The 12,969-nt window shown below is 41.1% G+C and overlaps 1 protein-coding gene across 4 annotated transcripts in view; it reads left to right on the top strand.

Annotated features, from left to right (window-relative positions):
* Positions 1-12,969, top strand: part of ANKS1B (ankyrin repeat and sterile alpha motif domain containing 1B) — a 693,028-nt gene that overhangs the window by 83,697 nt on the left and 596,362 nt on the right. For all 4 annotated transcript variants that reach the window (XM_087814846.1, XM_087814845.1, XM_087814848.1 and 1 more), the window contains exon 8: positions 240-406. In XM_087814846.1, the coding sequence (XP_087670972.1) occupies positions 240-406 (167 nt within the window). The remainder of the gene's footprint in view (positions 1-239; positions 407-12,969) is intronic.

The following is a 12,969-nucleotide window of genomic DNA, read 5'->3' as shown; positions in this document are numbered from 1 at the left end:
TTTTGTTTGGAAAAATAATAATTGGAGGCAAAATTAGAATTTCTCTTTGTCTTTTAATATTCTTGTACTAATGATACTTTACTCTCCTGTTTTCAGCAGAATAGTTGCTGAGTACCTGATCTCCTTTGCCATGTTTTTAGTTGTGTTACCATAACTAGTCACATTTCTATTATTTAACATGACGTTTTATCGGTGGCCTTTCTTGAAACTTTGAAAAAACATTCACTGTCTTCTTACAGGTGAAACTGTGACTGGAGAGTTATCAAAACTCTTGGACGAAATAAAACTGTGTCAAGAAAAGGATTATTCTTTTGAAGACCTGTGCCACACCATCTCAGACCCCTGCTTGGATCACCTGAGCAAGGCCTCCGAGGAAGGGCTTGGGAGGAACGGCAGCCAGAGCGCAGTAAGTGAGGGGGGCGAGGCGACCGCAGTTCAGGGCGTCCCCGAGAGGCGTGGGGTTTCCGCACCGTCTCACCTGCCGGCTTGGCCGGTGTCAAACGTCAGGCTCCCGGCTGCCCTTGCCCCGACGGTCCCTGGTGCTTTCTTGTCGCCACGCGAGTAGGGGAAGGCCTGCTTTGCCGCATCGCTTGCGGTTTGTGGCGATCACATCACTGTTAGACTTTCGTAGTTTCCTGGTTTCTTTGTGCTCTTTTAGTTTTACTGGGCATCATGATACTGGTTCGCATAGAAAGTGGAGAACCTTCCTTTTGTCTTTACTCCCCGTGGTGTCTGTGAACTGAGTCTAACCCCATCGTGAAGAAGGAAGACAGAGCGGAGCCGCGTGAGAGAGACGTGGGGGGGGGGTTGCACCTCCGTGTCTGTATCATCCGAGGGCCGGGCCTGGCACCCGCAAGCTCAGAATGCAAACCCCGAGTCAGAGGCCCTTGCTCATTTGGATTTTTATATTAGTGCAATAGCAAGACAAACTGTAGAGAATCACGCCGTTTAAAATTAAGATTTGGATATCTGTTCTGTGTCCTAGAGAGGGATTTATAGCATGCAGCGGCATTAAAGGAAATATATTGTGATACTTTTATAACTTAATTTGCTTCGGAAACATTTTCTTCTAAAGTCGGTAATAGGGTGGACTGTGTTAAAGGGATGTCATGTTATTTACGAAAATGAAAAAAGAAACAGCTAAGGACAGTGGCTGTTACGAGAACACTTGCTTCATGTGGTTGCCTGGTGCAGCTGGGCCGCGTCCCAGGCAGTGCGGCCCGCAGAGCCCGCGTTTGCCCTTGCCTGTTTTTTTTTGCTGCACAGTCTTGTGTAAAACATCACGTTATTGGCTCCAATAAAAGGTCTTTATGAATATTGATGATTAGTTATACATATGCTGAAGTAAATAATTGCTGGTTTTACCAAAAGAAAATTTTATATTAATGAAATATTTATGGTTGTAACTTTAATGTCAGGAAAAAATTCCCTGTTTAAAAATTTAAAACAGGTATGTGCTGTCTTCAAATTGCAAACCAGTTACACGTCAATATTCCCTTGAGAGTTGCTTAGAAATGAGACCGTATTTATCCTACATAAACAATACATGCTGTTTTTTTATATCTGTCCCTAAAGATTTTGATAAATTTGCTATTTCTGGTTTTGATAAATTTGCTATTTCTCTGCTTTTTAAAAAAAATTTTATCTTTATTGTTGAGAGTATTACAGATGTCCCCCATTTTCCCCCCATTCCCCCTCTCCACCCGGCTACGCCCCCACCCCAGGCCTTCTCTGCACTATTGTCTGTGTCCACGGGCTATGCATATATGCGTATAAATTCTTTGGTTAATCTCTTCCCAACTCCCTACCCCCTTCCCTCCGAGATTCTTCAGTCTGCTCCGTGCTTCCATGTCTCTCAATGTTTAAACCCACACATTTAGTAAACAAATTTTGAGCGAACATCCACATGCATTTATTCATAAATTATATCTATCTACTCGTATTCTAAGAACACGTGCTGCAAATTCTGAGTCCTATACTACAGAAGAAATTGAAGTGAAGTAAGTAGAAGCTCTAGCTTTTGACTCGCTTGGTGGGCATGCTGTGCCCCGGGGTCTGTGCACTCCTTGGAGACCATGCTCATTCAAGCTTGCAGCTTTCAGGTAGTGATGGCAGGGGCATCCCGCATTGCTGGGGTGATGTAATTCGAGGAAACGGTGGCCAAATTGGGTTTCTTTTGGTAAGCTGAAGACTGTATCATGATAGTAGCATCAGAGAAATTAATGCTCATAAGTTGAAATTAAGTTCTTCAAATTCAAGTTCACATTTTCACATAAGCAATCACTCTTTGTTCCTATGACAAAGTTTATATTTTGTTCCTTGAAAATATTGTCATTTAAAAAAAAAATTTATCTTTATTGTTGAGAGTATTACAGGTGTCCCATTCCCCCCCCCCCAATTGACTCCCTCCACTTTGCTCCCACTCCCTCCCCAAGCCTTCACCCCGTTACTGACTGTGTCCATGGGTTATACATATATGCATATAACTTCTTTGGTTAATCTCTTCCCACTCTCCACCCCCCTTCCCTCTTTCCTCTAAAATATGATCGTCTGTTGCATGCGTCAGTGTCTCTGGATCTATTTAGTTCATCAGGTTCTTTTGTTCATTAGCTTCTTCTTAAAGAAGACCCTTCAACTTTTCCTGTAGTGCTGGTCTGGTGGTGATGAACTTCTTTAGCTTTTTCTTATCTGTGAAGCTCTTTATCTGACCTTCAATTCTAAATGATAGCTTTGCTGAGTAGAGCAATCTTGGTTGTAGTTCCATGTTTTTCATCACTTTGAATATTTCTTGCCACTCCCTTCTGGCCTGCAAGGTTTCTGTTGAGAAATCAGCTGACAGTTGTATGGGTGCTCCTTTGTAGGTAACTAATTGCTTTTCTCTTTCTGCTTTTAAGATTCTCTCTTCGTCTTTAACCTTTGGCATTTTATTATGATGTGTCTTGGTGTGGGCCTCTTTGGGTTCCTCTTGTTTGGGACCCTCTGTGCTTCCTGGACTTGTAAGTCTATTTCTTTCCCCAGGTGGGGGAAGTTTTCTGTAATTACTTTTTCAAATTGGTTTTCAATTTCTTGGTCTGTTTCTTCCCCTTCTGGCACCCCAATAATACAAATGTTGGGCCTCTTGAAGTTGTCCCAGAGGCTCCTTATGCTATCTTCATATTTCTGGATTCTTTTTTCCTTTTGCTCTTCTGGTTGGGTGTTTTTTGTTTCTTCATGTTCCAAATTGCTGATTTGATTCTCAGCGTCCTCTACTCTACTGTTGATTCCCTGTAAATTATTCTTCATTTCAGTTTCTGAAGCCTTCATTACAAATTGGTACTTTATTATGTTATCGATTTTCTCAGTTATTTCCCTAATAGTCTGCTTAAACATCCTTATAAACAAAATTCTGAACTCTATCTATTAGCTTGCTTGGATCTATTTCATTGAGTTCCTCTTCTAGAGATTTCTTCTGTTCTTTCCTTTGTGACATGTTTCTTTGCCTCCACATTTTGGCTGCTTCCAGGTGTTTGTTTCTATGTATTAGGTAGAGCTGCTGTGTCTCCTGGAATTGGTAGAGTGGCTTTGTGTAGTAGGTGTCCTGTAGGGCCCATTGGCTCAGCCTCCCCAGGCACCTGAGCTGGGCCTTCTAGGTGCTCCCCTGTGTGGGCTGTGTGCACTGTCCTGTTGTAGTTGAGCCTTGGTTGCTGTTGGCGTCACTGGGAGGAATTGACCCCCAGACCAATCAGCTGTGAGGACCAGCTGCAACTACAGCCAAAGAGGTGCTGTGCTGGAGACACCCCTGTGGAGCAGGATTTACTTCAGTGGGGCTTTGGTGTTCACCAAGTGCGCCCCTTGAGTGTGTCACTCGTGGATGTGGTAGGGTTGTAATCCAACGTGAGTCTGACCACCAGGTGCACTGTCTCTGGGGCCTCCCGGAAAGTGCAAAGTCAGCCTGTGCCAGTGCCTTGCCCAGGGCCCCCCAGCATGAGCTACACAGCAAACCCTAGTTGGCTGCTACTTGTGCTGGGCTTGGAGGAGCCCAGGAGAGGCCAAGCTATGAGCCAATGCAGCTGCCGCTAGTGCCAGGCCTGGGGCCCCTTATCAAGCCGTATGGGGCCCGCTGCTGCTTGTTTGAGAGATTTTAGGAAAGTCCTAAGCATGAGGCTCCAGAGGCCACTTGCACAGAAAAGCCCCTGGAAACGGCCTGGATGAGCTGCAGGTGGGGAGGGGCGGGGCCTCCGGGAATCACGGGGCGGGGCCAAAGGCGTGAGTCAGGTGCTGGCGATTCAAACATGGCGCCTGCCTGCCGCTGTGTGCGGGGAGGACTCGCCACAGGAGCCATGGCCTCCGCCAGCCCTTCTGCCTGGGAGGAAGCAGCCCCTCCAGCTCTCGCCCCAACTCCAGGCAGGTTAGTTCCCCCCCGAGTGTCCCGGGTCCTTTCAGGCCGCTGCCCGGCGCTGGGCTCAGAGGGAGCGTCCGAGTGAGTCCGCGCCGGGCCCTTTAGAGGAGCTGCTGGGGCTCCCGCAGCCTCCGCGACCCTCAGGGACAGTCCCCGCTGGTTTCACAGCCCGGAGTTGTGGGGACGTCTCTTCCCGGCCCTGGAGCCCTGGGCTGGGGCCTGCTCTGGGCTGGGACCCCTCCCTCCTCCGGGAAACCCCCACCGCCGAGATTCCCTCCCGGGTTTACTCCGAGGCACCGGGTGTGGGCCTGCGGCCGGGTCTCTGAGATTCAGCCCCAACCCGCCCTCGTTGCCGCCCCTCCTCCAGGTCTCGCTTCTTCAGTTCCCTGGTTGTGGGGCTTCTGTTCAGCCGGATTTCAGGAGATTCTGAGTGACGGTGGTTCTGTATTTTCGTTGTGGTTTTGATGTGGTTGTGGGAGGCGGCGGGTGCAGCTGTGACCTACGCCGCCATCTTGTTTCTCTCCAATATTGTCATTTTAAATATTAAAGTTTACACAAGGCAGAAAAGCAGAGGGAACAGGTAAGCGTAAGGAGTTCTATTTGGAATATCGGAGTTTATAAAGGGGGTAGATGGGGGATAAGATTAGAGTGATAGGTGGAGGTCAGGCCATGGATGATTTTGAATGTCAGACTTAGAATTTTGGTATTTATTTTTTAGGAAATTAGAAAAATCTGAAGGATTTTGGGCAGGTAAGACATCAATGGAGGTGTCCTTCCAGAAGACTGATCTGATAGAACTTGTTATGGAATGTTTAAAAAGCAATCCAATTATTTTGACCCTTCCCTGCAGCCTGTGTTTCATTTGGATTCATTCCCTGTTTTGTTGAATATTTGTTTCCATTCATCAAAAATGTTTTCCCAGGGTTTTATTATGAATTATACTCTGAAATTAAATCAAGTACTTACAGATCACCTAATATAGGTGGACATTACCATGCTGTGAGCTGTAGAATTTATAATAGCAATAATGAGATATGGTTCCTGACTTCAAGGAATTCAAAATATTTTTTCCAGGGTGTCTTTAGTCACAGTGTGCAGGCAATGCTCACATATAGAATAGCAGATACATATTAAAAGATCTACATTTATTAGGTGTTTGCTATTTGCTATTCTAATGCTTTCTATGGTTTAAGCCACTCTAATCCTCATAATAATCCTCATAATAATAAAGGAATTATAGACTTGGGAAATGATTTAGCAAGTGGCAGATCTAGGATTCAAACTCAGAACCAAAGTCTTTGATTCCCAGCTGTATTTCTCATAATAAACTGTCCTGTGGCCAAAGGAATTTTTTCTGTTAAAGGGAGAGATTCGTGAAGGTTTATTGGTATTCACTGAAGACTTCCTGGATGTAGGGAGAGATTAAGCTGGGCCCTGGAGGAAGAGGAGATGTGCCTTGTACTTGTATTGGAATGAATGAGAGAGGATTCTAGCCTGCAGAAACAGTATGTGCAAACCACAGAGGTGAGACATAACATCTAATTTGAGGAGAGTGGTTTACCATGAGAATTGATTTGAGAAAGCAGTGGGAAAGAAATTTGCATGAGTAATGACAATACCTAACATTACGGATCACTTTATTTCTATTAACTGGTTTAATCCTCACAATAATCCTATGAGATAGGTAGTATTATTCCTCCCATTTTGCAGATGAGAAAACAGAGGTACAGAGAACTTTTATGATTTTCCCAAGTATACACCGTAAACACCAGAGCCAGGATTTGAATACAGAGAGCCTGGGGCTGGAGCCATACCCTTATCACTCAACATCTTGCTAGGGGCAGATAATTGGATTTGGAAAGCTAGTCAGAAGTTTAGTATTGATGCTGGGAAAATAAATGCTTGAGAAGGGGAGTCTATCATGAAAGTGAGATTTTGGGAAGAAGAAAACGGTAACTGCACGTCAGGTGTTCTGGGGAGAAACTCAAGCAGTGACTCTCGGCAGTGGTTAGACGTTAGACTTATCCGATGAGGCCTCGAGAAATACTGAGGCCCTCAGATTCCATGTCAGACCAATTATATCAGCACTGTTTGGGGGGGGGGGGGGAGGGGGGCGGGCTCTAAGCATTACTCTTTTAAAGAGCTTATTCTAACATGCACACTATTGGTCCAGGGGACCCAGAATCTGCCAGGACCCTACTGAGGTAATTCAGGCCTGAGATGCTGCGTCTGAGCTGAGCTCTTGATAACACCACAAAATTATAGACTTTTACAAGCAGACTCAGTCTTATAGATCTTCTGGTATCCAGCCTAATCCTCCCATTCCCCAGAGTGAGAGTTCTAAAAATGTCTTGAATTAGGGACATTTTAAGGTTCTCATCAAGCAAAATTCCAACGATAGTTCAGCCATAGTCCTAAATTAAAATTGTGGATAGACATTTTTGTTTGTTTATTATTGAATCACTGGCTGAAGGACAGGCATTTAGTTTCAGTTAAAATTTAATTTTAGATGATATGAAACGTCTCACTTGCTCATCGTAATATGACAAATAAATCCAAAAGTAACTTAGAAGGAATTAAAATACAAGGAAATGTGTTGTGTACCATTCATATTATTAATAAATGTATTTACCTATTAATGACATGGCTTGAATTTTGGGGGTATTTTAATTATTCTTAGTTCAGTTTAACTTTTATTGACTTTTTTCTTCCAATAGAGGGCACTCTAATTCAGTAATTTAAAACACAAAATCAGTTATCTTATGTAAGAACTTTTATTTTTGAATTGGAGGTTTTTGGTTTTATTGAAATATAAAATTAGCCTTAAGGTGGTAGTTTGAGCAATTTTACTAATATAAGTGAATTAAAAATTAAATTCTTATTATGACTGAATGTATTTGATTGAAGAATTTGTATTTAATGTGAAAGCCAGCTCAAGTTAAAATTACATTTTCTCTTGCACAAATTCTGATTCAAAAGTGAGTCTGTTTTAAAAGTTTTTATAATATGCATGTGGCGCTATTTTCTAAATTGAATTAGGACATTATATAATCTAGAATATAAATTTTGAAGAAATATAAATATCTTCATTTTTTTTCAACCTACAAAATTTAGGTTTTGGAGAGAATATAAAATAATCTGAAAAAATTTTATATTGTCTTCAGTTATTTTCCCAATCATATATTCATTTTTACCCTCTACATGTATAAAGACCATACACAACTCTTAAATGTGAGCACACCATGACATAGAGAAATTTGATAACATAAAGATTAGAGCAGATTTCAGAATATAGGTTCCAGGAAAGCACACTTTTAAGATTTAAAATAGAAAAAGCATTATTGCCTCATCAGCCTATTCTCTAGGAAATAAATAGGAGGCTTCAGGGATGAAATGCATTATATATTTTTTCGCCTGGGGGGGAAAAAACTAGAAAAAAGCAGCATCTAAGACTTACTGTTTAAAAGTGGTTGTGCAGTTGCAGGTTTTGTGCGATTTTACTGAGCCAACTGAGCTTCTTTCCCGTTATTTCACTCTCTTTTTCAATGCAAAGTCTTAAATTACACGTAAACTTTCTGAAGTGAGAGGTCTTTTCCCTTAGGATTCAAGATTTCAAATTCAGCTTCTCAGTGTTTATACCAAGCTTCCATGAACTGCTTGAGAATAATCTTGGGGGTTGAGGGGGGCGTGGGGTGGGAAGTATCTATAGAAAATATACTTAATGTGGTGCCCGAATTCAAGTCTTAAAGGTCAGTAGAATCAAATTACGATGCCTAAAATCCAAATGGTGTTTCTGAAACAAAGTTTGCTTTCAAACCCTTAAAATCAAGAGTGCATCAGTTTCAGAATTGTGAGAGACTTTAGTGGCCGTTTCCATTTCCCATCAGATGCAGAACACTTTGGGAAATGGATTTTCTGAAACAGAAATAGAAGATTCTTCTTACAGGATTAAAACGGATTCTTTAGCATCTATGAGCTTTTTTTTTTTTTTATAGTGGTGCTGAACCTTAAGCAGTGGTAACTGTTGTCTTACTGGGAAGAAAGTGTTCAGAGAATATTCTAATTTCAATAATTCATGTCTTATATAGTTGAACACATTTTTTGGAAGTGGTGACTCAAGGCTGCTGAGTCCTAAGCCCAGCTTCGGATTTCCTGACAGATTATTCCAGGATTTAGGGAATGTGTAGATTCTGTTGACCTATGTTAATATTTTAAGACTAATACCTTTAACCCTATGTATATACTCTATGTACATGCAAGGAAAAATCCAGAAACTGAATGGTAAAATTCTTGTCCCTTCTCTCACTCAAGGAAGAACTTTTTGTACCTGTAGTGCCTTCATGTAGTGGTCTCTCATGTAAATCCACTGAATGAATAATTGCATAAAAAAATAAACACTGCATGTAAGAGGGCATATAAGACATTGCTGTAATTAGACCATTTTCACTGAAACACCTGTTTATTTTGAGATGCGTGGCAGAGTTCAAGGACAGGTTTTTCTCATCAAGCAAGGAGTCTCGACCATCTTTCTTAGGGAAGCAACTTAGCCTGGCAGTTGAGAGCATGAGATTGGAATTACACAGGCGTGGGTTGGTGACCCTGTTCTACCACTAACTAGTAGGTGACCTTTGGAAGTTGTTTGATATTCCTGAGACTTATTTTCCTCATTAGTTATAAAAAGTTAATATGGCGTTCTGTCAGCCACCGAAGAAGAGCTATTTTCTTTTGTGTTGCTGAAGATACACCATCTAGATTTTTATGTTTCGTAGACTTCATCCAACTTTGTCCAGACTTTGTATAATCACCCAATGTCTACATAGAAGGATTTCTCTAGTGAAATGCTAAGTATTCTGTTCTTGGATTGGTCTTAGTCAATATTTTACTTTGTAAAAGACAGTCATCTATTATAATCAGGTTCCCAGATGTTAGGGAATAGCAAACGTGGGAAATAATTGAACTTACACGAAAAAGATCTCAGTAAACTGAGATTCTTGGCTTACAGTAAAAAACACAGAATTCAGTGGGAGTTATAACAAAATCCTGTATTTAGATTCCTGTATTTAGATGGAATTGGGCAGTAGTTTATGCAGAAAGGTCTGGAGTGTTTAAATGACCGCAGCTGCGATGCAAACCAACAGTGAGATGTGGCTGCTAAAAAATCAATAAAGTTGCCAAGCTATGATCTCTGAAATTAATTATAATGCTAGGAGCTAGGTTTTTATTCTATTATGTTTTAACTATGTGTTAGACACGGTGGTAAGCATTTAAAAATCATTATCTCTTTTATTTCTCACAACAGTGCCATGAGGTAGGTTTTATTACCCTCAATGTGGAAATCAAGAGTAAAATTACTTGCCCAGGGCTATAGAGATGCCAGAAGGTAAAGGTGACCTAAACTTAGGACTGACGTCTTACAAGGCCATGATCCTTCCTAACCACGAGGTCGTTCTGCCTGTCATTAATACTTTCCAGATTGACCCCCTCATCTTTTCATCATTTCTGCCATTTCGCAGGGTTAGACCCTCATTACCTCTCACCTGAATTGTTGCAAGAGCCTCTTGTCCTTCCACCTGCTTCTAGTCCCTCCTCTTCATCTGCTTCAGTTTGTTCTTATGCTGCTGCTGGTCAGCACGCCTTGAGTGTAATTCTGATCATGTCACTCTCCTTCTCAAAGCCAGACTGGTCCTAACTGTAAAAATTCAATAGAGACTTTTAACTCTGGCATTCAAAGCCCTCCATGTTCTAGTTTCATCATCTCTTTCCAGCTTTCTCCCATAAATGTCTTAGACGACTATGTTCCGGTGAATGGATTACTCTTAAGTATGCCTGGCTTTCCTTATCTCTGCCCATATTGACAAAGTTAGTGGACATTTGGTCCTGTCCAAAATGTCAGCAGAGACATATGATCTAAAATGTCCATGAAGACATTTTGCTCATAGTTAACGTAAATACCTCTCTTCTGTAATATTTGAACCCACTTAACCCCACGTGACATTACCAACTAGGCTACCGAGGCAAGAAGGGTTTTTATTGCCCATATAGCCACAACACAATTATCGGACCAGTAAAACATGTTAGTATTTTTTTATATATTAATTCTATGAACCAAAAGTAGAAATAATTATGGGCTAGTTGAACCCAGGGACATCTGAGTGTGGGCGCTTTGGACAGGACCAAATGTCCTGCAATAATGGTTCACAGTGTTTCATCCATATGTAACTCTGTTCCCTGTTGTGTCTCCTGTTCAGAGCCATTCTTTACAAAACATTGTTTTGACCCTCCTATTTAGATTCAATGATTGGGATCAGATATCGTTACACTTTATAAATTGTTATATAGTTTCATATTCTGCTCTGTATTATAAGCGAATTTCCATTTTTGATTTTATGGTAAGCCCCTTGATGACGGTACATATTGATCTGTGTGTGTGTGTGTGTGTGTCCTTAGCATAGCTCCTCACTTACAAGCTTAATAAACATTCGTTGACTTGATATGATAGGCCACGGACATCAACAAGTCTGCTTGGTAACTGGTGCAGACCAGGGGGAAGAGCTCCAAGAAAGAGTCATTTTACTCTCAGAAGACTCCCTCTGTTGGCCGATGCTTCACACAATGCGTGCCTCACCTTTCATTTTGAGGATGAAATGAAATATCTGGTTAAACTATATTATAAACTTCCCCACAACATAAAAACACCAACATCTTAGGCCAAGTCCTGTCTTTCTTAGGTAGTAATACATTTCTTTCAGTGCTAACAAGAAAAATCCTATATTACAAATACTATGATTCCTGATAATATATATAATGGAACTCTACTGTAAGGATATAGGAACATATGTCTCATATTATTAATTTTCAAATTCTTCAATATTTTGTGATAAACATTTAAAAATTCATCCGTTACGCTTTCTGTACAAGTTGGGGTAGGCTATTTTGAAGCAGCTTTTTTTCAGTTAATCATCAAGAAAATGGGCTTACGCCTGCACCCTGCCTTTTCCCCAGTTGTTAATGATTCTTGCTGATCATGACATGTCCAGCTGATGCATGGTATTATCGTGTGCACATGCTTAAACTGTGCTTGATGCTAAAATACCTCAATATTATGAGCATTCTGTGAGTTGTCCAAAGGCAGTAAACTCCCTCTCTAAAAATGTTTAAACTCTTAAACATTTGAATTTTTTTGAAGTTTGTGAAGTTATTATTTTTTCTACTCTGCAGATATAGCATCAGCCAGTTTTTGTTTTGATATTTTCCATTCTCTCTGATCTCTCTAAAGTCTTTGACTTGAATTTAATCTTCCTAACAGAAGAACTCAGCTATGACGCTTTCCCTGAGAAGCTATACTGTACACTCAGGAGCGAATTTTAATGTTTTTTTGAAAGTTTAATAATAATTCAACATTCTCCTAACCTCACTTTCCGGATGATGACGAAGTTAATTTTCAACAGCTCTCAGCCTCATGCCACATTTACCTTGTTCATTTGCCATAAAGCACCTAATTTGTAATTCTCTTTCAGGGTACACACTTGAGAATTCTTGATTCTGTTCAGGCCTAAAGGCCTTGGCCAGCTCGCTATTATGAAAGAACCCCATTTGCTTCCTGATGCTGAAGGAAATCAGCCTGGAGCCCGAGCTTAAAGGAGCATGTCAGTGGCAGTAATCACTTACCTCTGTGTTTAGGGAGATGCTCTTGACTTTGAAGAGCAAATTGATTCTAACGGTAGCCCAGGAAAAGTGACTGAATTTGCTCACGCTTCTAGCACATTTTATCACGAGATCATTTGGGACGTGACTGCGGAATGTGGGAATTCATTTAGCCCCTCCAGCTGAAGAATTAGGGCTCTCTCTGATACAAAGTCCGTAACAGTAGGCGGAAAAGGTACTAGGTGGCCTGCTTCAATCTCAGGCTTAGATTTTTAAAATTTTCTGGTTTTCTTTTCACTTTCCTTTGCCAGAATTTTTATTTCAACCGGCCATGCTTTTTAAAGCTCAAGTGTCTTGGTTGCTTACGGTTTCCCAGCAGTTCCCTGTAGTTGATTGCTGTCAGTCTGTGCGACCACGTAATGGGTAATGGGAAACAAAGTCTTAATTTGGAGAAGGAGCGAGGTAGCCAAGAAGACGAATTTGACGGAAATGAAAAGCTCAACAACGAAAAACAGTAACGAGGCAGTGGGAAGCGTGTATCAGTAAAGTGGAAATAGCTTGGCCCAGAATAAATGAGACAAACATTGACATGTTGTGTTTTTTCCTGCAATCATCCATTCTGTGTTGCCCAAATAAATCTGTTGCTGCCTTGAAGATTTTTTTAGCCCTGTAATCCTATTGTCTCTTAGCCTGGAGCCACTTCTCTAAACATTTAAAGTATCTTTGTTGTCATAGTTACTATTATCACCCTCACCAACCTACTGAGTCTCCCCACATTAAAGAATTATACTAATTTTTCAGTAACATGTATTTGTAACTTGGAGTGGCGTTATAGTGTAGAGATGAGTAGTTTTGAAGTCAAACAGGCTTGTTTGGATCCCACTTCTACTCCTTAGGTAAATATTACCCTGATCTTTGTATTTCTTATCTGAAGAATAGAGTTTCTA

Source organism: Miniopterus natalensis, chromosome 2 (genome assembly GCF_054644295.1).
Source record: "Miniopterus natalensis isolate mMinNat1 chromosome 2, mMinNat1.hap1, whole genome shotgun sequence".
NCBI lineage: Eukaryota > Metazoa > Chordata > Mammalia > Chiroptera > Miniopteridae > Miniopterus > Miniopterus natalensis.
Note: the sequence above shows the minus strand (reverse complement) of the source record. Positions and strands in the feature narration are given on the sequence as shown.